The sequence below is a fragment of the Lepisosteus platostomus genome, chromosome 24 (genome assembly GCF_059453375.1).
Source record: "Lepisosteus platostomus isolate fLepPlt1 chromosome 24, fLepPlt1.hap1, whole genome shotgun sequence".
Classification (NCBI taxonomy): Eukaryota; Metazoa; Chordata; class Actinopteri; order Semionotiformes; family Lepisosteidae; genus Lepisosteus; species Lepisosteus platostomus.
In genome coordinates, this window is record NC_142634.1 from 3714962 (window position 1) to 3741525 (window position 26564).

The window sequence follows — 26564 nt, forward strand, 5'->3', positions numbered from 1 at the left end:
GACTGCGGCAAAGTGCGCGAGGCACCGTGGGAAGCAGCAGCAGCAGTAGCAGCAGCAGCAGCAGCGCGAGACGGCGAGCAGGGAGCGCGAGAGCGAGCGCGAGGCAGAGGCAGGCTTGCACTGGGAGTGAGAGAGAGGCAGGGCGGGCGCGATATAACGGTTTCCCCGTTAGACTCGAGTCGTCCAGCGCTTGAGCCCCGGAGAGGCGCAGAGCGGTCCCGACCCGCCTTTGCTTCCGTCAGCCAGCCGGATCCCCGAACCTCGACCCGCCGCGGCCGGAGGCTCTCGCGCAGAGCGCAGCCTGCTAGGATCAGCGCGTGCGGCAGCCCTGCCTTGTCCCGCGGCGTGAGCGCGACCCAACAGCCATGGTGGACCGAGAGCAGCTCGTGCAGAGAGCCCGGCTCGCGGAGCAGGCGGAGCGGTACGACGACATGGCCGCGGCCATGAAGCTGGTGAGTACCGCCGGGGCCAGCGGCGAGGCAGGGTTCGGGGGGGTCACAGAGGCGCCGGGCTGGACCGAGCGGGACCGGGCGGGTCTGTGGGCTCGCCTGGGCGTGGTGCCGTCGGGTGCGCGAGGACCGGCGAGCCGGCTCGCGCCAGACAAAGGAAGCTGCCCAGCTGCTCGCGCAGAGCGAGACGCTCGGGCGGGGTTGTCGCACGCCCTGCACAGCTCTCACTGGGATGGAGCAAAATGACACGAGTCGCGCAGTTAAAGGGCGCCGTGTCGTTCGCGAGTCTTCCAGCCCTGCGAGACCTGCGACATCGGGAATCCCGCGTGTAAAATCGCACCAGAGCCGCGGCTATCTGTCCTCTGTACTGAGGGTCTGAGTGTGCAGACAGACCAGTGTCACACACACACACTCCACTGACAGACAGACCAGTGTCACACACACACACTCCACTGACAGACAGACCAGTGTCACACACACACACACACCCCACTGACAGACAGACCAGTGTCACACACACACACCCCACTGACAGACAGACCAGTGTCACACACACACACCCCACTGACAGACAGACAGACCAGTGTCACACACACACACACCCCACTGACAGACAGACAGACCAGTGTCACACACACACACACACCCCACTGACAGACAGACAGACCAGTGTCACACACACACACACACACCCCACTGACAGACAGACTAGTGTCACACACACACACACCCCCACTGACAGACAGACCAGTGTCACACACACACACACCCCCACTGACAGACAGACCAGTGTCACACACACACACACACCCCACTGACAGACAGACCAGTGTCACACACACACACACACCCCACTGACAGACAGACCAGTGTCACACACACACACACACACCCCACTGACAGACAGACAGACCAGTGTCACACACACACACCCCACTGACAGACAGACAGACCAGTGTCACACACACACACACCCCACTGACAGACAGACAGACCAGTGTCACACACACACACACCCCACAGACAGACAGACCAGTGTCACACACACACACACACACCCCACTGACAGACAGACAGACCAGTGTCACACACACACACACCCCACAGACAGACAGACCAGTGTCACACACACACACACCCCACTGACAGACAGACCAGTGTCACACACACACACACCCCACTGACAGACAGACCAGTGTCACACGCACACACACCCCACTGACAGACAGACCAGTGTCACACACACACACACCCCACTGACAGACCAGTGTCACACACACACACCCAACTGACAGACAGACCAGTGTCACACACACACACACCCCACTGACAGACAGACAGACCAGTGTCACACACACACACACCCCACTGACAGACAGACAGACCAGTGTCACACACACACACACCCCACTGACAGACAGACAGACCAGTGTCACACACACACACACCCCACTGACAGACAGACAGACCAGTGTCACACACACACACACCCCACTGACAGACAGACAGACCATTGTCACACACACACACACACACCCCACAGACAGACAGACCAGTGTCACACACACACACCCCCACTGACAGACAGACCAGTGTCACACACACACACACCCCCACTGACAGACAGACCAGTGTCACACACACCCCCCCACTGACAGACAGACCAGTGTCACACACACACACACCCCCACTGACAGACAGACCAGTGTCACACACACACACACACACACCCCACTGACAGACAGACAGACCAGTGTCACACACACACACACACACACCCCACTGACAGACAGACAGACCAGTGTCACACACACACACACACACCCCACTGACAGACAGACAGACCAGTGTCACACACACACACACACCCCACTGACAGACAGACAGACCAGTGTCACACACACACACACACCCCACTGACAGACAGACAGACCAGTGTCACACACACACACACCCCACTGACAGACAGACAGACCAGTGTCACACGCACACACACCCCACTGACAGACAGACAGACCAGTGTCACACACACACACACCCCACAGACAGACAGACCAGTGTCACACACACACACCCCCACTGACAGACAGACAGACCAGTGTCACACACACACACACCCCACTGACAGACAGACAGACCAGTGTCACACACACACACCCCCACTGACAGACAGACAGACCAGTGTCACACACACACACCCCACTGACAGACAGACCAGTGTCACACACACACACCCCACTGACAGACAGACCAGTGTCACACACACACACACCCCACTGACAGACAGACCAGTGTCACACACACACACACCCCACTGACAGACAGACCAGTGTCACACACACACACACCCCACTGACAGACAGACCAGTGTCACACACACACACACCCCCCACTGACAGACAGACAGACCAGTGTCACACACACACACACACACACCCCACTGACAGACAGACCAGTGTCACACACACACACCCCACTGACAGACAGACAGACCAGTGTCACATACACACACACACCCCACTGACAGACAGACAGACCAGTGTCACACACACACACCTCACTGACAGACAGACAGACCAGTGTCACACACACACACCCCACAGACAGACAGACAGACCAGTGTCACACACACACACACACCCCACTGACAGACAGACAGACCAGTGTCACACACACACACACACACCCCACTGACAGACAGACAGACCAGTGTCACACACACACACCCCACTGACAGACAGACAGACCAGTGTCACACACACACACACCCCACTGACAGACAGACAGACCAGTGTCACACACACACACACCCCACAGACAGACAGACCAGTGTCACACACACACACACCCCCACTGACAGACAGACAGACCAGTGTCACACACACACACCCCCACTGACAGACAGACAGACCAGTGTCACACACACACACCCCACTGACAGACAGACAGACCAGTGTCACACACACACACCCCACTGACAGACAGACAGACCAGTGTCACACACACACACACCCCCACTGACAGACAGACAGACCAGTGTCACACACACACACCCCACTGACAGACAGACAGACCAGTGTCACACACACACACCCCACTGACAGACAGACAGACCAGTGTCACACACACACACCCCCACTGACAGACAGACAGACCAGTGTCACACGCACACACACCCCACTGACAGACAGACAGACCAGTGTCACACGCACACACACCCCACTGACAGACAGACAGACCAGTGTCACACGCACACACACCCCACTGACAGACAGACAGACCAGTGTCACACACACACACCCCACTGACAGACAGACAGACCAGTGTCACACGCACACACACCCCACTGACAGACAGACAGACCAGTGTCACACGCACACACACCCCACTGACAGACAGACCAGTGTCACACGCACACACACACCCCACTGACAGACAGACAGACCAGTGTCACACACACACACACACCCCACTGACAGACAGACAGACCAGTGTCACACACACACACACCCCACTGACAGACAGACCAGTGTCACACACACACACACCCCACTGACAGACAGACCAGTGTCACACACACACACACACCCCACTGACAGACAGACAGACCAGTGTCACACACACACACACACACCCCACTGACAGACAGACAGACCAGTGTCACACACACACACACCCCACTGACAGACAGACAGACCAGTGTCACACACACACACCCCACAGATAGACAGACCAGTGTCACACACACACACCCCACTGACAGACAGACCAGTGTCACACACACACACCCCACTGACAGACAGACCAGTGTCACACACACACACACCCCACTGACAGACAGACAGACCAGTGTCACACACACACACACACCCCACTGACAGACAGACAGACCAGTGTCACACACACACACCCCCACTGACAGACAGACCAGTGTCACACACACACACACCCCCACTGACAGACAGACCAGTGTCACACACACACACACCCCCACTGACAGACAGACCAGTGTCACACACACACACCCCACTGACAGACAGACCAGTGTCACACACACACACACCCCACTGACAGAGAGACCAGTGTCACACGCACACACACCCCCACTGACAGACAGACCAGTGTCACACACACACACACCCCCACTGACAGACAGACAGACCAGTGTCACACACACACACACCCCCCACTGACAGACAGACAGACCAGTGTCACACACACACACACCCCCCACTGACAGACAGACAGACAGACCAGTGTCCCACACACACACACCCCACTGACAGACAGACAGACCAGTGTCACACACACACACACCCCACTGACAGACAGACAGACCAGTGTCACACACACACACACCCCACTGACAGACAGACAGACCAGTGTCACACGCACACACACCCCCCACTGACAGACAGACAGACAGACCAGTGTCCCACACACACACACCCCACTGACAGACAGACAGACCAGTGTCACACACACACACCCCACTGACAGACAGACCAGTGTCACACACACACACACACACCCCACTGACAGACAGACCAGTGTCACACACACACACCCCACTGACAGACAGACAGACCAGTGTCACACACACACACACCCCACTGACAGACAGACAGACCAGTGTCACACACACACACACCCCACAGACAGACAGACAGACCAGTGTCACACACACACACCCCACAGACAGACAGACAGACCAGTGTCACACACACACACCCCACTGACAGACAGACCAGTGTCACACACACACACACACACACACACCCCACTGACAGACAGACCAGTGTCACACACACACACACACACCCCACTGACAGACAGACCAGTGTCACACACACACACACACACCCCACTGACAGACAGACCAGTGTCACACACACACACACCCCACTGACAGACAGACCAGTGTCACACACACACACCCCACTGACAGACAGACCAGTGTCACACACACACCCCCCACTGACAGACAGACAGACCAGTGTCACACACACACCCCCCACTGACAGACAGACAGACCAGTGTCACACACACACACCCCACTGACAGACAGACCAGTGTCACACACACACACCCCACTGACAGACAGACCAGTGTCACACACACACACACCCCACTGACAGACAGACAGACCAGTGTCACACACACACACACACCCCACTGACAGACAGACAGACCAGTGTCACACACACACACCCCCACTGACAGACAGACCAGTGTCACACACACACACACCCCCACTGACAGACAGACCAGTGTCACACACACACACACCCCCACTGACAGACAGACCAGTGTCACACGCACACACACCCCACTGACAGACAGACAGACCAGTGTCACACACACACACCCCACTGACAGACAGACAGACCAGTGTCACACACACACACCCCACTGACAGACAGACAGACCAGTGTCACACGCACACACACCCCCACTGACAGACAGACCAGTGTCACACACACACACACCCCACTGACAGACAGACAGACCAGTGTCACACACACACACCCCACTGACAGACAGACAGACCAGTGTCACACACACACACACACACACACACACACCCCACTGACAGACAGACCAGTGTCACACACACACACCCCACTGACAGACAGACAGACCAGTGTCACACACACACACACACCCCACTGACAGACAGACAGACCAGTGTCACACACACACACCCCCACTGACAGACAGACCAGTGTCACACACACACACACCCCCACTGACAGACAGACCAGTGTCACACACACACACACCCCCACTGACAGACAGACCAGTGTCACACGCACACACACCCCACTGACAGACAGACAGACCAGTGTCACACACACACACCCCACTGACAGACAGACAGACCAGTGTCACACGCACACACACCCCCACTGACAGACAGACCAGTGTCACACACACACACACCCCACTGACAGACAGACCAGTGTCACACACACACACACCCCACTGACAGACAGACAGACCAGTGTCACACACACACACCCCACTGACAGACAGACAGACCAGTGTCACACACACACACACACACACACACACACACCCCACTGACAGACAGACCAGTGTCACACACACACACCCCACTGACAGACAGACAGACCAGTGTCACACACACACACACCCCACTGACAGACAGACAGACCAGTGTCACACACACACACACCCCACAGACAGACAGACAGACCAGTGTCACACACACACACCCCACGGACAGACAGACAGACCAGTGTCACACACACACACCCCCCACTGACAGACAGACAGACCAGTGTCACACACACACACCCCCCACTGACAGACAGACAGACCAGTGTCACACACACACCCCCCCCACTGACAGACAGACAGACCAGTGTCACACACACACACACACACCCCACTGACAGACAGACAGACCAGTGTCACACACACACACACACACCCCACTGACAGACAGACAGACCAGTGTCACACACACACACCCCACTGACAGACAGACCAGTGTCACACACACACACACACCCCACTGACAGACAGACAGACCAGTGTCACACACACACACACCCCACTGACAGACAGACAGACAGACCAGTGTCACACGCACACACACCCCCACTGACAGACAGACCAGTGTCACACACACACACACCCCCACTGACAGACAGACAGACCAGTGTCACACACACACACACCCCACTGACAGACAGACAGACCAGTGTCACACACACACACACACACCCCACTGACAGACAGACCAGTGTCACACACACACACCCCACTGACAGACAGACAGACCAGTGTCACATACACACACACACCCCACTGACAGACAGACAGACCAGTGTCACACACACACACCTCACTGACAGACAGACAGACCAGTGTCACACACACACACCCCACTGACAGACAGACAGACCAGTGTCACACACACACACCTCACTGACAGACAGACAGACCAGTGTCACACACACACACACCTCACTGACAGACAGACAGACCAGTGTCACACACACACACACCCCACTGACAGACAGACAGACCAGTGTCACACACACACACCCCACAGACAGACAGACAGACAGACCAGTGTCACACACACACACACACACCCCACAGACAGACAGACAGACCAGTGTCACACACACACACACACACCCCACAGACAGACAGACAGACCAGTGTCACACACACACACACACCCCACTGACAGACAGACAGACCAGTGTCACACACACACACACACACCCCACTGACAGACAGACAGACCAGTGTCACACACACACACCCCACTGACAGACAGACAGACCAGTGTCACACACACACACACCCCACTGACAGACAGACAGACCAGTGTCACACACACACACACCCCACAGACAGACAGACCAGTGTCACACACACACACACCCCCACTGACAGACAGACAGACCAGTGTCACACACACACACCCCCACTGACAGACAGACAGACCAGTGTCACACACACACACCCCACTGACAGACAGACCAGTGTCACACACACACACCCCACTGACAGACAGACAGACCAGTGTCACACACACACACCCCCACTGACAGACAGACAGACCAGTGTCACACGCACACACACCCCACTGACAGACAGACAGACCAGTGTCACACGCACACACACCCCACTGACAGACAGACAGACCAGTGTCACACGCACACACACCCCACTGACAGACAGACCAGTGTCACACGCACACACACACCCCACTGACAGACAGACAGACCAGTGTCACACACACACACACACCCCACTGACAGACAGACCAGTGTCACACACACACACACACACCCCACTGACAGACAGACCAGTGTCACACACACACACACACCCCACTGACAGACAGACAGACCAGTGTCACACACACACACACACACCCCACTGACAGACAGACAGACCAGTGTCACACACACACACACCCCACTGACAGACAGACAGACCAGTGTCACACACACACACACCCCACAGACAGACAGACCAGTGTCACACACACACACACCCCCACTGACAGACAGACAGACCAGTGTCACACACACACACCCCCACTGACAGACAGACAGACCAGTGTCACACACACACACCCCACTGACAGACAGACCAGTGTCACACACACACACCCCACTGACAGACAGACAGACCAGTGTCACACACACACACACACACCCCACTGACAGACAGACAGACCAGTGTCACACACACACACACACCCCACTGACAGACAGACAGACCAGTGTCTCACACACACACACACCCCACTGACAGACAGACAGACCAGTGTCACACACACACACACCCCACTGACAGACAGACAGACCAGTGTCACACACACACACACCCCACTGACAGACAGACAGACCAGTGTCACACACACACACACCCCACTGACAGACAGACCAGTGTCACACGCACACACACCCCACTGACAGACAGACCAGTGTCACACGCACACACACCCCACTGACAGACAGACCAGTGTCACACGCACACACACCCCACTGACAGACAGACCAGTGTCACACGCACACACACCCCACTGACAGACAGACAGACCAGTGTCACACGCACACACACCCCACTGACAGACAGACAGACCAGTGTCACACGCACACACACCCCACTGACAGACAGACAGACCAGTGTCACACACACACACCCCACTGACAGACAGACAGACCAGTGTCACACACACACACACACCCCACAGACAGACAGACAGACCAGTGTCACACACACACACACACCCCACTGACAGACAGACGGACCAGTGTCACACACACACACACACCCCACTGACAGACAGACGGACCAGTGTCACACACACACACACACACCCCACTGACAGACAGACGGACCAGTGTCACACACACACACACCCCACTGACAGACGGACCAGTGTCACACACACACACACCCCACTGACAGACAGACCAGTGTCACACACACACACCCCACTGACAGACAGACAGACCAGTGTCACACACACACACACACACACCCCACTGACAGACAGACAGACCAGTGTCACACACACACACACCCCCCACTGACAGACAGACAGACCAGTGTCACACACACACACACACCCCACTGACAGACAGACAGACCAGTGTCTCACACACACACACACCCCACTGACAGACAGACAGACCAGTGTCACACACACACACACACCCCACTGACAGACAGACAGACCAGTGTCACACACACACACACACCCCACTGACAGACAGACAGACCAGTGTCACACACACACACACCCCACTGACAGACAGACCAGTGTCACACGCACACACACACCCCACTGACAGACAGACAGACCAGTGTCACACACACACACACACCCCACTGACAGACAGACCAGTGTCACACACACACACACACACCCCACTGACAGACAGACCAGTGTCACACACACACACACACCCCACTGACAGACAGACAGACCAGTGTCACACACACACACACACCCCACTGACAGACAGACAGACCAGTGTCACACACACACACACACACCCCACTGACAGACAGACAGACCAGTGTCACACACACACACACCCCACTGACAGACAGACAGACCAGTGTCACACACACACACCCCACAGATAGACAGACCAGTGTCACACACACACACACCCCACTGACAGACAGACAGACCAGTGTCACACACACACACACACCCCACTGACAGACAGACAGACCAGTGTCACACACACACACCCCCACTGACAGACAGACCAGTGTCACACACACACACACCCCCACTGACAGACAGACAGACCAGTGTCACACACACACACACCCCCCACTGACAGACAGACAGACCAGTGTCACACACACACACACCCCCCACTGACAGACAGACAGACAGACCAGTGTCCCACACACACACACCCCACTGACAGACAGACAGACCAGTGTCACACACACACACACCCCACTGACAGACAGACAGACCAGTGTCACACACACACACACCCCACTGACAGACAGACAGACCAGTGTCACACGCACACACACCCCCCACTGACAGACAGACAGACAGACCAGTGTCCCACACACACACACCCCACTGACAGACAGACAGACCAGTGTCACACACACACACCCCACTGACAGACAGACCAGTGTCACACACACACACCCCACTGACAGACAGACAGACCAGTGTCACACACACACACACCCCACTGACAGACAGACCAGTGTCACACACACACACACACCCCACTGACAGACAGACAGACCAGTGTCACACACACACACCCCACTGACAGACAGACCAGTGTCACACACACACACACACCCCACTGACAGACAGACAGACCAGTGTCACACACACACACACCCCACTGACAGACAGACAGACAGACCAGTGTCACACGCACACACACCCCCACTGACAGACAGACCAGTGTCACACACACACACACCCCCACTGACAGACAGACAGACCAGTGTCACACACACACACACCCCACTGACAGACAGACCAGTGTCACACACACACACACACCCCACTGACAGACAGACCAGTGTCACACACACACACACACCCCACTGACAGACAGACCAGTGTCACACACACACACCCCACTGACAGACAGACCAGTGTCACACACACACACCCCACTGACAGACAGACAGACCAGTGTCACACACACACACACCCCACTGACAGACAGACAGACCAGTGTCACACACACACACACCCCACTGACAGACAGACAGACCAGTGTCACACACACACACACCCCACTGACAGACAGACCAGTGTCACACACACACACACACCCCACTGACAGACAGACCAGTGTCACACACACACACACCCCACTGACAGACAGACCAGTGTCACACACACACACACCCCACTGACAGACAGACCAGTGTCACACACACACACACCCCACTGACAGACAGACAGACCAGTGTCACACACACACACACCCCACTGACAGACAGACAGACCAGTGTCACACACACACACACCCCACTGACAGACAGACAGACCAGTGTCACACACACACACACCCCACTGACAGACAGACCAGTGTCACACACACACACACCCCACTGACAGACAGACAGACCAGTGTCACACACACACACCCCACTGACAGACAGACAGACCAGTGTCACACGCACACACACCTCCCACTGACAGACAGACAGACAGACCAGTGTCCCGCACACACACCTCCCACTGACAGACAGACAGACAGACCAGTGTCACACACACACACACCCCACTGACAGACAGACAGACCAGTGTCACACACACACACCCCACTGACAGACAGACCAGTGTGACACACACACACACCCCCCACTGACAGACAGACAGACCAGTGTCACACACACACACCCCACTGACAGACAGACCAGTGTCACACACACACACACCCCACTGACAGACAGACAGACCAGTGTCACACACACACACACCCCACTGACAGACAGACAGACCAGTGTCACACACACACACACCCCACAGACAGACAGACCAGTGTCACACACACACACCCCACTGACAGACAGACAGACCAGTGTCACACACACACACACACCCCACTGACAGACAGACAGACCAGTGTCACACACACACACACACCCCACTGACAGACAGACCAGTGTCACACACACACACACACCCCACTGACAGACAGACCAGTGTCACACACACACACACCCCCACTGACAGACAGACCAGTGTCACACACACACACCCCACTGACAGACAGACAGACCAGTGTCACGCACACACACCCCACTGACAGACAGACAGACCAGTGTCACGCACACACACACAACCCACTGACAGACAGACAGACCAGTGTCACACACACACACACACACCCCACTGACAGACAGACCAGTGTCAAACACACACACCCCACTGACAGACAGACAGACCAGTGTCACTCACACACACACCCCACTGACAGACAGACAGACCAGTGTCACACACACACACACCCCACTGACAGACAGACAGACCAGTGTCTCACACACACACACACACACCCCACTGACAGACAGACCAGTGTCACACACACACACACACACCCCACTGACAGACACAGACCAGTGTCACACACACACACCCCCCACTGACAGACAGACAGAACAGTGTCACACTCACACACCCCACAGACAGACAGGCCAGTGTCACACACACACACACCCCACTGACAGACAGACAGGCCAGTGTCACACGCACACACACACCCCACTGACAGACAGACAGACCAGTGTCACACACACACACACCCCACTGACAGACAGACCAGTGTCACACACACACACCTCACTGACAGACAGACAGACCAGTGTCACACACACACACCCCACTGACAGACAGACAGACCAGTGTCACACACACACACCCCACTGACAGACAGACAGACCAGTGTCACACACACACACACCTCACTGACAGACAGACAGACCAGTGTCACACACACACACACCCCACTGACAGACAGACAGACCAGTGTCCCACACACACACACCCCACTGACAGACAGACAGACCAGTGTCACACACACACACACCCCACTGACAGACAGACCAGTGTCACACACACTCACACACCCCACTGACAGACAGACAGACCAGAGTCACACACACACACCCCACTGACAGACAGACAGACCAGTGTCACACACACACACACCCCACTGACAGACAGACAGACCAGTGTCACACACACACACACCCCACTGACAGACAGACAGACCAGTGTCACACACACACACACACCCCACTGACAGACAGACAGACCAGTGTCACACACACACACCCCACTGACAGACACAGACCAGTGTCACACACTCACACCCCACTGACAGACAGACCAGTGTCACACACACACACCCCCCACTGACAGACAGACAGACCAGTGTCACACACACACCCCCCCCACTGACAGACAGACAGACCAGTGTCACACACACACACCCCCCACTGACAGACAGACAGACCAGTGTCACACACACACACACCCCACTGACAGACAGACAGACCAGTGTCACACACACACACACCCCACTGACAGACAGACCAGTGTCACACTCACACACCCCACTGACAGACAGACCAGTGTCACACACACACACCCCACTGACAGACAGACCAGTGTCACACACACACACACACCCCACTGACAGACAGACCAGTGTCACACACACACACACACCCCACTGACAGACAGACAGACCAGTGTCACACACACACACACCCCACTGATAGACAGACAGACCAGTGTCACACACACACACACACCCCACTGACAGACAGACAGACAGACCAGTGTCACCCGCACACACACCCCACTGACAGACAGACCAGTGTCACACACACACACACACCCCACTGACAGACAGACCAGTGTCACACACACACACACCCCACTGACAGACAGACCAGTGTCACACACACACACCCCACTGACAGACAGACCAGTGTCACACACACACACACACCCCACTGACAGACAGACAGACCAGTGTCACACACACACACCCCACTGACAGACAGACAGACCAGTGTCACACACACACACACCCCACTGACAGACAGACAGACCAGTGTCACACACACACACACCCCACTGACAGACAGACAGACCAGTGTCACACACACACACACCCCACTGACAGACAGACCAGTGTCACACACACACACACCCCACTGACAGACAGACAGACCAGTGTCACACGCACACACACCCCACTGACAGACAGACAGACCAGTGTCACACGCACACACACCCCACTGACAGACAGACAGACCAGTGTCACACGCACACACACCCCACTGACAGACAGACAGACCAGTGTCACACGCACACACACCCCCCACTGACAGACAGACAGACAGACCAGTGTCCCACGCACACACACCCCACTGACAGACAGACAGACCAGTGTCACACACACACACACCCCACTGACAGACAGACCAGTGTCACACACACACACACCCCACTGACAGACAGACAGACCAGTGTCACACACACACACACACCCCACTGACAGACAGACAGACAGACCAGTGTCACACACACACACCCCACTGACAGACAGACCAGTGTCACACACACACACACCCCACTGACAGACAGACCAGTGTCACACGCACACACACCCCACTGACAGACAGACCAGTGTCACACGCACACACACCCCACAGACAGACAGACCAGTGTCACACGCACACACTCCACTGACAGACAGACAGACCAGTGTCACACACACACCCCACTGACAGACAGACCAGTGTCACACACACACACACCCCCCAGTGACAGACAGACCAGTGTCACACGCACACACACCCCACTGACAGACAGACAGACCAGTGTCACACACACACACCCACCCCACTGACAGACAGACAGACCAGTGTCACACACACACACCCACCCCACTGACAGACAGACAGACCAGTGTCACACACACACACCCCACTGACAGACAGACAGACCAGTGTCACACACACACACCCCACTGACAGACAGACAGACCAGTGTCACACACACACACACCCCACTGACAGACAGACCAGTGTCTCACACACACACACACCCCACTGACAGACAGACCAGTGTCACACACACACACACCCCACTGACAGACAGACAGACCAGTGTCACACACACACACACACCCCACTGACAGACAGACAGACCAGTGTCACACACACACACCCCACTGACAGACAGACAGACCAGTGTCACACACACACACACCCCACTGACAGACAGACCAGTGTCACACACACACACACCCCACTGACAGACAGACAGACCAGTGTCACACACACACACACCCCACTGACAGACAGACAGACCAGTGTCACACACACACACACCCCACTGACAGACAGACAGACCAGTGTCACACACACACACACCCCACTGACAGACAGACCAGTGTCACACACACACACACCCCACTGACAGACAGACAGACCAGTGTCACACACACACACCCCACTGACAGACAGACAGACCAGTGTCACACGCACACACACCTCCCACTGACAGACAGACAGACAGACCAGTGTCCCGCACACACACCTCCCACTGACAGACAGACAGACAGACCAGTGTCACACACACACACACCCCACTGACAGACAGACAGACCAGTGTCACACACACACACCCCACTGACAGACAGACCAGTGTGACACACACACACACCCCCCACTGACAGACAGACAGACCAGTGTCACACACACACACCCCACTGACAGACAGACCAGTGTCACACACACACACACCCCACTGACAGACAGACAGACCAGTGTCACACACACACACACCCCACTGACAGACAGACAGACCAGTGTCACACACACACACACCCCACAGACAGACAGACCAGTGTCACACACACACACCCCACTGACAGACAGACAGACCAGTGTCACACACACACACACACCCCACTGACAGACAGACAGACCAGTGTCACACACACACACACACCCCACTGACAGACAGACCAGTGTCACACACACACACACCCCCACTGACAGACAGACCAGTGTCACACACACACACACCCCCACTGACAGACAGACCAGTGTCACACACACACACCCCACTGACAGACAGACAGACCAGTGTCACGCACACACACCCCACTGACAGACAGACAGACCAGTGTCACGCACACACACACACCCCACTGACAGACAGACAGACCAGTGTCACACACACACACACACACCCCACTGACAGACAGACCAGTGTCAAACACACACACCCCACTGACAGACAGACAGACCAGTGTCACTCACACACACACCCCACTGACAGACAGACAGACCAGTGTCACACACACACACACCCCACTGACAGACAGACAGACCAGTGTCTCACACACACACACACACACCCCACTGACAGACAGACCAGTGTCACACACACACACACACACCCCACTGACAGACACAGACCAGTGTCACACACACACACCCCCCACTGACAGACAGACAGAACAGTGTCACACTCACACACCCCACAGACAGACAGGCCAGTGTCACACACACACACACCCCACTGACAGACAGACAGGCCAGTGTCACACGCACACACACACCCCACTGACAGACAGACAGACCAGTGTCACACACACACACACCCCACTGACAGACAGACCAGTGTCACACACACACACCTCACTGACAGACAGACAGACCAGTGTCACACACACACACCCCACTGACAGACAGACAGACCAGTGTCACACACACACACCCCACTGACAGACAGACAGACCAGTGTCACACACACACACACCTCACTGACAGACAGACAGACCAGTGTCCCACACACACACACCCCACTGACAGACAGACAGACCAGTGTCCCACACACACACACCCCACTGACAGACAGACAGACCAGTGTCACACACACACACACCCCACTGACAGACAGACCAGTGTCACACACACTCACACACCCCACTGACAGACAGACAGACCAGAGTCACACACACACACCCCACTGACAGACAGACAGACCAGTGTCACACACACACACACCCCACTGACAGACAGACAGACCAGTGTCACACACACACACACCCCACTGACAGACAGACAGACCAGTGTCACACACACACACACACCCCACTGACAGACAGACAGACCAGTGTCACACACACACACCCCACTGACAGACACAGACCAGTGTCACACACTCACACCCCACTGACAGACAGACCAGTGTCACACACACACACCCCCCACTGACAGACAGACAGACCAGTGTCACACACACACACCCCCCACTGACAGACAGACAGACCAGTGTCACACACACACACCCCCCACTGACAGACAGACAGACCAGTGTCACACACACACACACCCCACTGACAGACAGACAGACCAGTGTCACACACACACACACCCCACTGACAGACAGACCAGTGTCACACTCACACACCCCACTGACAGACAGACCAGTGTCACACACACACACCCCACTGACAGACAGACCAGTGTCACACACACACACACACCCCACTGACAGACAGACCAGTGTCACACACACACACACACCCCACTGACAGACAGACAGACCAGTGTCACACACACACACACCCCACTGATAGACAGACAGACCAGTGTCACACACACACACACACCCCACTGACAGACAGACAGACAGACCAGTGTCACCCGCACACACACCCCACTGACAGACAGACCAGTGTCACACACACACACACACCCCACTGACAGACAGACCAGTGTCACACACACACACACCCCACTGACAGACAGACCAGTGTCACACACACACACCCCACTGACAGACAGACCAGTGTCACACACACACACACACCCCACTGACAGACAGACAGACCAGTGTCACACACACACACCCCACTGACAGACAGACAGACCAGTGTCACACACACACACACCCCACTGACAGACAGACAGACCAGTGTCACACACACACACACCCCACTGACAGACAGACAGACCAGTGTCACACACACACACACCCCACTGACAGACAGACCAGTGTCACACACACACACACCCCACTGACAGACAGACAGACCAGTGTCACACGCACACACACCCCACTGACAGACAGACAGACCAGTGTCACACGCACACACACCCCACTGACAGACAGACAGACCAGTGTCACACGCACACACACCCCACTGACAGACAGACAGACCAGTGTCACACGCACACACACCCCCCACTGACAGACAGACAGACAGACCAGTGTCCCACGCACACACACCCCACTGACAGACAGACAGACCAGTGTCCCACGCACACACACCCCACTGACAGACAGACCAGTGTCACACACACACACACCCCACTGACAGACAGACAGACCAGTGTCACACACACACACACACCCCACTGACAGACAGACAGACCAGTGTCACACACACACACCCCACTGACAGACAGACCAGTGTCACACACACACACACCCCACTGACAGACAGACCAGTGTCACACGCACACACACCCCACTGACAGACAGACCAGTGTCACACGCACACACACCCCACAGACAGACAGACCAGTGTCACACGCACACACTCCACTGACAGACAGACAGACCAGTGTCACACACACACCCCACTGACAGACAGACCAGTGTCACACACACACACACCCCCCAGTGACAGACAGACCAGTGTCACACGCACACACACCCCACTGACAGACAGACAGACCAGTGTCACACACACACACCCACCCCACTGACAGACAGACAGACCAGTGTCACACACACACACCCCACTGACAGACAGACAGACCAGTGTCACACACACACACCCCACTGACAGACAGACAGACCAGTGTCACACACACACACACCCCACTGACAGACAGACCAGTGTCACACACACACACACACCCCACTGACAGACAGACCAGTGTCACACACACACACACACCCCACTGACAGACAGACAGACCAGTGTCACACACACACACACACCCCACTGACAGACAGACAGACCAGTGTCACACACACACACCCCACTGACAGACAGACCAGTGTCACACACACACACCCCACTGACAGACAGACAGACCAGTGTCACACACACACACACCCCACTGACAGACAGACAGACCAGTGTCACACACACACACACCCCACTGACAGACAGACAGACCAGTGTCACACACACACACACCCCCACTGACAGACAGACAGACCAGTGTCACACACACACACACACACCCCACTGACAGACAGACAGACCAGTGTCACACACACACACCCCCACTGACAGACAGACAGACCAGTGTCACACACACACACACCCCCACTGACAGACAGACAGACCAGTGTCACACACACACACACACACCCCCACTGACAGACAGACCAGTGTCACACACACACACACACCCCACTGACAGACAGACAGACCAGTGTCACACACACACACACTCCACTGACAGACAGACAGACCAGTGTCACACACACACACACCCCCCAGTGACAGACAGACAGACAGACCAGTGTCACACACACACACACCCCCCAGTGACAGACAGACAGACAGACCAGTGTCACACACACACACACCCCACTGACAGACAGACAGACCAGTGTCACACACACACCCCCCCCACTGACAGACAGACAGACCAGTGTCACACGCACACACACCCCACTGACAGACAGACCGGTGTCACACGCACACACACCCCACTGACAGACAGACCGGTGTCACACGCACACACACACCCCACAGACAGACAGACAGACCAGTGTCACACACACACACACCCCCCAGTGACAGACAGACAGACCAGTGTCACACACACACACACCCCACTGACAGACAGACCAGTGTCACACACACACACACCCCACTGACAGACAGACCGGTGTCACACACTCACACACCCCACTGACAGACAGACCGGTGTCACACACTCACACACCCCACAGACAGACAGACCGGTGTCACACACTCACACACCCCACTGACAGACAGACCAGTGTCACACACACACACTCCACTGACAGACAGACAGACAGACCAGTGTCACACGCACACACACCCCACTGAAAGACAGACCAGTGTCACACGCTCACACACCCCACAGACAGACAGACCAGTGTCACACACTCACACACCCCACTGACAGACAGACAGACCAGTGTCACACACACACACTCCACTGACAGACAGACAGACAGACCAGTGTCACACACACACACACACCCCACTGACAGACAGACAGACAGACAGACCAGTGTCACACGCACACACACCCCACTGACAGACAGACAGACAGACCAGTGTCACACGCACACACACCCCACTGACAGACAGACCAGTGTCACACGCACACACACCCCACTGACAGACAGTGGACTGGGCCCCTGGTTCCTCACCTGGTCCAGTTGAGATGCGCCTCTGCGGGGCTCTCTGGGCTCTGGGCTCCTGTGCTCTCTGAGCTCCTGTGCTCTCTGGGCTCCTGTGCTCTCCGGGCTCCTGTGCTCTCTGGGCTCTGGGCTCTGGGCTCCTGTGCTCTCTGGGATCCTGTGCTCTCTGGGCTCCTGTGCTCTCCGGGCTCCTGTGCTCTCTGGGCTCTGGGCTCTGGGCTCCTGTGCTCTCTGGGATCCTGTGCTCTCTGGGCTCCTGTGCTCTCTGAGCTCCTGTGCTCTCTGGGCTCCTGTGCTCTCTGGGCTCTGGGCTCTGGGCTCCTGTGCTCTCTGGGCTCCTGTGCTCTCTGGGCTCCTGTGCTCTCTGGGCTCCTGTGCTCTCTGGGCTCTCTGGGCTCCTGGGCTCTCTGGGCTCTCTGGGCTCCTGGGCTCTCTGGGCTCCTGTGCTCTCTGGGCTCCTGTGCTCTCTGGGCTCTCTGGGCTCCTGTGCTCTCTGGGCTCTCTGGGCTCTCTGGGCTCTCTGGGCTCTCTGGGCTCCTGTGCTCTCTGGGCTCTGGGCTCTGGGATCCTGGGCTCTCTGGGCTCTGGGCTCCTGTGCTGTCTGGGATCTGCTCTCCGGGCTCAAGCCCACACCAGCACACACACACGCAGCCGTCTGTCCCGGGACACCTGTGTGGGGGGAGTTGCGCTCCCGGGAGAAAGTGCGCCGTGTTCCCGGACGCCCCTCTCACGCCCCCCTCTCTCCCCCGGCGAGCAGGTGACGGAGCTGAACGAGCCGCTGTCGAACGAGGACCGCAACCTGCTGTCGGTGGCCTACAAGAACGTGGTGGGCGCGCGGCGGTCCTCCTGGCGGGTGATCAGCAGCATCGAGCAGAAGACGGCGGCGGACGGCAGCGAGAAGAAGCTGGAGATGGTGCGGGCGTACCGCGAGAAGATCGAGAAGGAGCTGGAGGCCGTGTGCGGCGACGTGCTGGCGCTGCTGGACAAGTTCCTCATCAAGAACTGCAGCGAGCCGCAGTTCGAGAGCAAGGTCTTCTACCTGAAGATGAAGGGCGACTACTACCGCTACCTGGCCGAGGTGGCGGCGGGCGAGCGGCGCGCGGCGGTGGTGGAGTCCTCCGAGGGCGCCTACAAGGAGGCCTTCGAGATCAGCAAGGAGCACATGCAGCCCACCCACCCCATCCGCCTGGGCCTGGCCCTCAACTTCTCCGTCTTCTACTACGAGATCCTGAACGCGCCCGAGCAGGCCTGCCACCTGGCCAAGCAGGCCTTCGACGACGCCATCGCCGAGCTGGACACGCTCAACGAGGACTCCTACAAGGACTCCACCCTCATCATGCAGCTGCTGCGGGACAACCTGACCCTGTGGACCAGCGACCAGCAGGACGACGAGGCCGGGGAGACCCACAACTGAGGGGGGGGGCCCCTCCGCCGGCCGCCAGTGCTGTCCGGCTGCTGCTGCTTGTCCGCCCCGCCCCGCCCCCCCGCTGTCTCGCGTCTCCTCTCGTTTCCTGTCTCGTCCTGTGGTCTGTCTCTCCGTGGCCCCCTGCCCCCCCCGCCCCGGGGTGGCGCTGTGGCGTGCTCGTGCCCTCTGACCCCGCGCGCTGCTCTCTGCGCCCAGATGATCCCCGCTGCTCGTGCTGGGAGGGTGTTGGTGTCCAGAAGGGCCTGTGTGCAGCGCCGCGGGGTCTGACCCGGTCCGGTCCGGCCGGGCCCTGTGTGCAGCGCCGTGGGTTCTGATCCAGTCTGGTCTGACCCGGTCTGGTCCGGCCGGGCCCTGTGTGCAGCGCCGCGGGGTCTGATCCAGTCTGGTCTGACCCGGTCCGGTCCGGCCGGGCCCTGTGTGCAGCGCCGCGGGGTCTGATCCAGTCTGGTCTGACCCGGTCCGGTCTGGCCGGGCCCAGTGGGCAGCATGGCGGGGTCTGACCCGGTCCAGTCCAGCCGGGCCCTGTGTGCAGCGCCGCGGCGGGGTCTGATCGAGTCTGGTCTGACCCGGTCCAGTCCGACCAGGCCCTGTGTGCAGCGCCGCTGGGTCTGGTCCGGTCCGGTCGGGCCCTGTGTGCAGAGCCGCGGGGTCTGGTCCCGTCCGGTCCGGTCGGGCCCTGTGCGCAGGACCAAGAACAAGTCTTGAACCCCTTAGGAATTTCACATATTCAGACCCTAAAATATTCTGGGTCTGAACCCCAACAGTGCCGTGCGCAGGAAGCTTGATAGCGCAGAAGGAGCCTGTGAACCGCTGCCGGGTCTGCGGGCGATCCCCACGATCAGGGCAGCTCCCGGCACCCCAATAATCCCTTCATGCAGCTTATCAAAGTAGGGGTTCACCCACTTCACGTCAGAGTCAGGCGGGGCTGAGGGACCAGATGGGCTCTCATGGTGACCTTTCCCTATTTATCTTTGGGGCTCACACAGGTCCTGGGCACTGTACCCCGCTCGCTGGGGCCGCCCCGTGACCCTGAGGTCATGCAGAGCGCGCACGGTGGACCCCCAGGGACCCCTGCCAGCGTGCGGCCCGCCCGCCTGCCTGCCTGGGTCCGGAGGGAGAGCGGCGCCGCTCGGAACCGAGCCGGGTCCGAGGGAGGGGTGCTGTGAGCTGGCGGGGGGGCAGGGGGTGGGAAACGGGGCGGCGGCTCGTCTGTGGCGCGGGGAAACCTGTGAAGGCTGCACTCGGCCTCTGTGTGCGGCTTCCCAGCTGTAAAGTGCAAATAAAAAAAAAATGGAAAAATGATTTTTTTTGCCATGTTTGTAACTGATGTGATGCTTCTGGTGTACAAAGATTTTAGTTGATCACCGCAGTGCGTTTGCTTGAACGTGTTTTGATACGTGTACCAGGTATACATTTTGTTTGACAGTTGAAGCGATTTTAACTCCTGATCTCTTTGTTTTCCTTTTAATTTATTTGCTCATTGGTGTCTTAAGGGGACTGTGGGGGTGCACAGCTGCGGGCTGGGGGAGAGAAAGCGAGGTTTTGGATGGATTGAGTTGAAATAAAGGCGGCTTCAGCTGTCGTGTCTGTTGGCTGCTCTCTGTGTCCTTGGAGTCTGCCTCCGTGATCCCTCCTCCTCGGCGCTGCCCAGCGCCCGGCCTTGTCTGGGCTCATAGGCCAAGAAGTGGATCAATTACAGCCTCGGCAGTGGTGCTGAAGAGGGAGCTGGAAACTGCACAAGTTGGGTTCAGAGACTCTTGTTTGTGGTGTACAGATTGGGTCAGAGTCCTGTCAGACCTGAACTTTGATCCCCTCTGTCCTGGGTGTAGCCTGGGTCCGTCCTCTTCTCTTCTGTCCTGGGTTTAGCCTGGGTCTGTCCTCTCTTCTCCTGTCCTGGGTTTAGCCTGGGTCTGTCCTCTTCTCTTCTGTCCTGGGTTTAGCCTGGGTCTGTCCTCTCTTCTCCTGTCCTGGGTGTAGCCTGGGTCTGTCCTCTCTTCTTCTCTGTCCTGTCTTTGGCCTGGGTCGTTCCTCTCTTCTCTTCTGTCCTGCATTTAACCTGGGTCTGCCCTCTCTTCTCCTCTGTCCTGGGTTTAGCCTGGGTCTGTCCTCTCTTCTCCTCTGTCCTGGGTTTAGCCTGGGTCTGTCCTCTCTTCTCCTGTCCTGGGTGTAGCCTGGGTCTGTCCTCTCTTCTCCTCTGTCCTGTCTTTGGCCTGGGTCGTTCCTCTCTTCTCTTCTGTCCTGCATTTAACCTGGGTCTGCCCTCTCTTCTCCTCTGTCCTGGGTCTAGCCTGGCTCAGGGGGTTCACGTTGGCTTTCAGAGGTCCAGCAGGGACTCGTACCCTTGGCCCAGGTTTCAGGATATTACTGGTAAGAGATGATTCCATTTTCCACTCTAGAGCGTTTTGTCAGGGGCACTTGAGTGAGTGTCCGCCCCGGTGTGCAGGCAGGTCTGTACCCCGAGCTCGGCGTTGTTAAAGAGTCCGGACACATCGGCACGAGCCAGGACAGGGGCCGCCCCTCGGACTCCTGGGCTCTCCGGAGCTGAAGAAGTGTTTCGCCCCACCCTGGTACCTGAGCATGTGGACCTCTCTGAAGGCGCGCTGCAGCCAGGCCAGCAGGCCATGTACGGAGACGCGCTCCGAGCTGCCGGAGGGGTCTCCCTCTCCTCAGCCGTGTGTCTCCTGGGCCCTGTCCTCCCACTGGGTGACACACTTTGTGCGGACGAGCGGAGTGTTATTGAAGTGCGTTCCCTGTGTTTGTAACAGCCCAGGGCTGTCAAGAGCTGGGTGTTCTCCCTGGGGCTCCAGCGGTCAGGTGCTCAGAGGGGTGATGGTGTGGGAGCTGTTGTCCACACTCCTGCCCTTCCCTGCAGTAACCCAAAGAGGTGTGAGGTGAATACCTGACCAGTCCACCTTTTTACTCCTCTGCCACAATCTGTTCCTTTCCTTCTCTCCCCTTCCTCTCCTGCACTGTATCTCTATCCATCTCTCTCCTGCACTATCTCTGTATCCATCTCTCTCTCCTCTCTCCTGCACTGGCTGTATCTGTATCCATCTCTCTCTCTCTCTCCTCTCTCTCCTGCACTGTCTGTATCTCTGTATCCATCTCTCTCTCTCTCCTCTCTCTCTCCTGCACTGGCTGTATCTCTGTATCCATCTCCTCTCTCTCTCCTCTTTCTCTCCTGCACTGGCTGTATCTCTGTATCCATCTCCTCTCTCCTCTCTCTCCTGCACTGTCTGTATCTCTGTATCCATCTCTCTCTCTCTCCTCTCTCTCCTGCACTGGCTGTATCTCTGTATCCATCTCTCTCTCTCTCCTCTCTCTCTCCTGCACTGGCTGTATCTCTGTATCCATCTCCTCTCTCTCTCCTGCACTGGCTGTATCTCTGTATCCATCTCCTCTCTCCTCTCTCTCCTGCACTGGCTGTATCTCTGTATCCATCTTCTCTCTCTCTCCTGCACTGGCTGTATCTCTGTATCCTTTTCTCTCTCTCTCTCCTCTCTCTCCTGCACTGTCTGTATCTCTGTATCCATCTTCTCTCTCTCTCCTGCACTGGCTGTATCTCTGTATCCTTTTCTCTCTCCTCTCCTCCTGCACTGTCTGTATCTCTGTATCCATCTCCTCTCTCTCTCCTGCACTGTCTGCATCTCTCCTCTCTCCCCGTCCCTCCTCTTTGCTGTTGTGTTTCCCTACTGAGTGCGAAGTCTGGTTAAGACAACTAATGGCTGTTTAGCTCTCTGATTGCCAGCGCGATCACATACCCTGTAGGCCACTCCACTCCGCATGCGCACACACACAGACACACACGCACGCGCGCGCTGCCTGTTACTGTAGCTCCCAGCCCAGCTCAAGTGGTGCTTTGACCTGCTGAAGTTTGCAGGGTCAATCAGATTACACAGCAGTTTCTTCAGTCCCACAGCCTCCTGCATCACTGCTCCTAATCTCTAGGGCAGATTAGCAGGACAGACATCTGATCTCCTTCCCTCACCTCCCTCTCCCCGCCTGACGTGAAACTGGGCAGAGTCCTCACTGTGTCCCTCAGGCTGGGACAGGTGTCCACACACTGGGCAGAGTCCTCACTGTGTCCCTCAGGCTGGGACAGGTGTCCACACACTGGGCAGAGTCCTCACTGTGTCTCTCAGGCTGAGACAGGTGTCCACACACTGGGCACAGACCTCACTGTGTCCCTCAGGCTGGGACAGATGTCAAACACTCTTTAACAAGCCTATTCTCTTTGTGTAATGTTTTTACTATAAGTGTTATAAGCAATCCTGTTTTTCCTATCCCTATTGCTTCCTAAATCAAGGACAAGCAGAAAATGATACTTGGGCATGACCCTGCAGGCCATTTCAATTTAACAATGACCTAATTCTGCAAAATAATATTGTTCCCCAGAGCTGCTTCTTGCTGTGCAGTAATTGTCTGAAGGAAGAAGACAGGCTCCACCTTTTGTGACATCATTGCTCTGGAGCCTGTTACCTGGGCAACTGTGTGACATCACTACAGAGGGAGCTGTTTCCATGGATACATGATGATGTCACAGGAGACAGTTGCTATAGATACACATGCTGGGCAAGCAGGCAGGAATGCCAGGCACAGAGGGGAAGTGGGAGAGAGGAAGGGAGTGAGGAACAGGGAGAGATGAAGAAGTAAAATAGATGAAGCAAAAATTGAAAGAGGCACAAAGGTTGTTTTTTTCCTCAGTGTAACAGATGACATAATGCTT

General features: G+C 56.7%; 1 protein-coding gene and 1 long non-coding RNA gene across 2 annotated transcripts; one reads left to right on the forward strand and one right to left on the reverse strand.

The window, feature by feature from the left end:
• ywhah (tyrosine 3-monooxygenase/tryptophan 5-monooxygenase activation protein, eta polypeptide) lies at nt 1-23419 on the forward strand. Its single transcript, XM_088617911.1, has 2 exons — nt 1-452; nt 21170-23419. Exons 1-2 carry the CDS (start codon nt 366-368, stop codon nt 21824-21826), a joined length of 744 nt encoding a protein of 247 aa, XP_088474037.1. The 5' UTR covers nt 1-365; the 3' UTR covers nt 21827-23419.
• LOC148641369 (uncharacterized) lies at nt 23289-26238 on the reverse strand. Its single transcript, XR_015929750.1, has 2 exons — nt 24974-26238; nt 23289-24907 (listed from the first exon to the last, which is right to left on the reverse strand). It is a non-coding gene; the product is annotated as an uncharacterized LOC148641369 (long non-coding RNA).
• Between the last annotated feature and the right edge of the window lie 326 nt (nt 26239-26564).

Excerpts from the sequence above, each read along its gene's own strand:
- ywhah (XM_088617911.1), top strand. The coding sequence starts at position 366 with ATGGTGGACCGAGAGCAGCTCGTGCAGAGAGCCCGGCTCGCGGAGCAG. Across the intron at positions 453-21,169 it reads TGGCCGCGGCCATGAAGCTG|GTGACGGAGCTGAACGAGCC; the intron begins GTGAGTACCGCC and ends CCCGGCGAGCAG.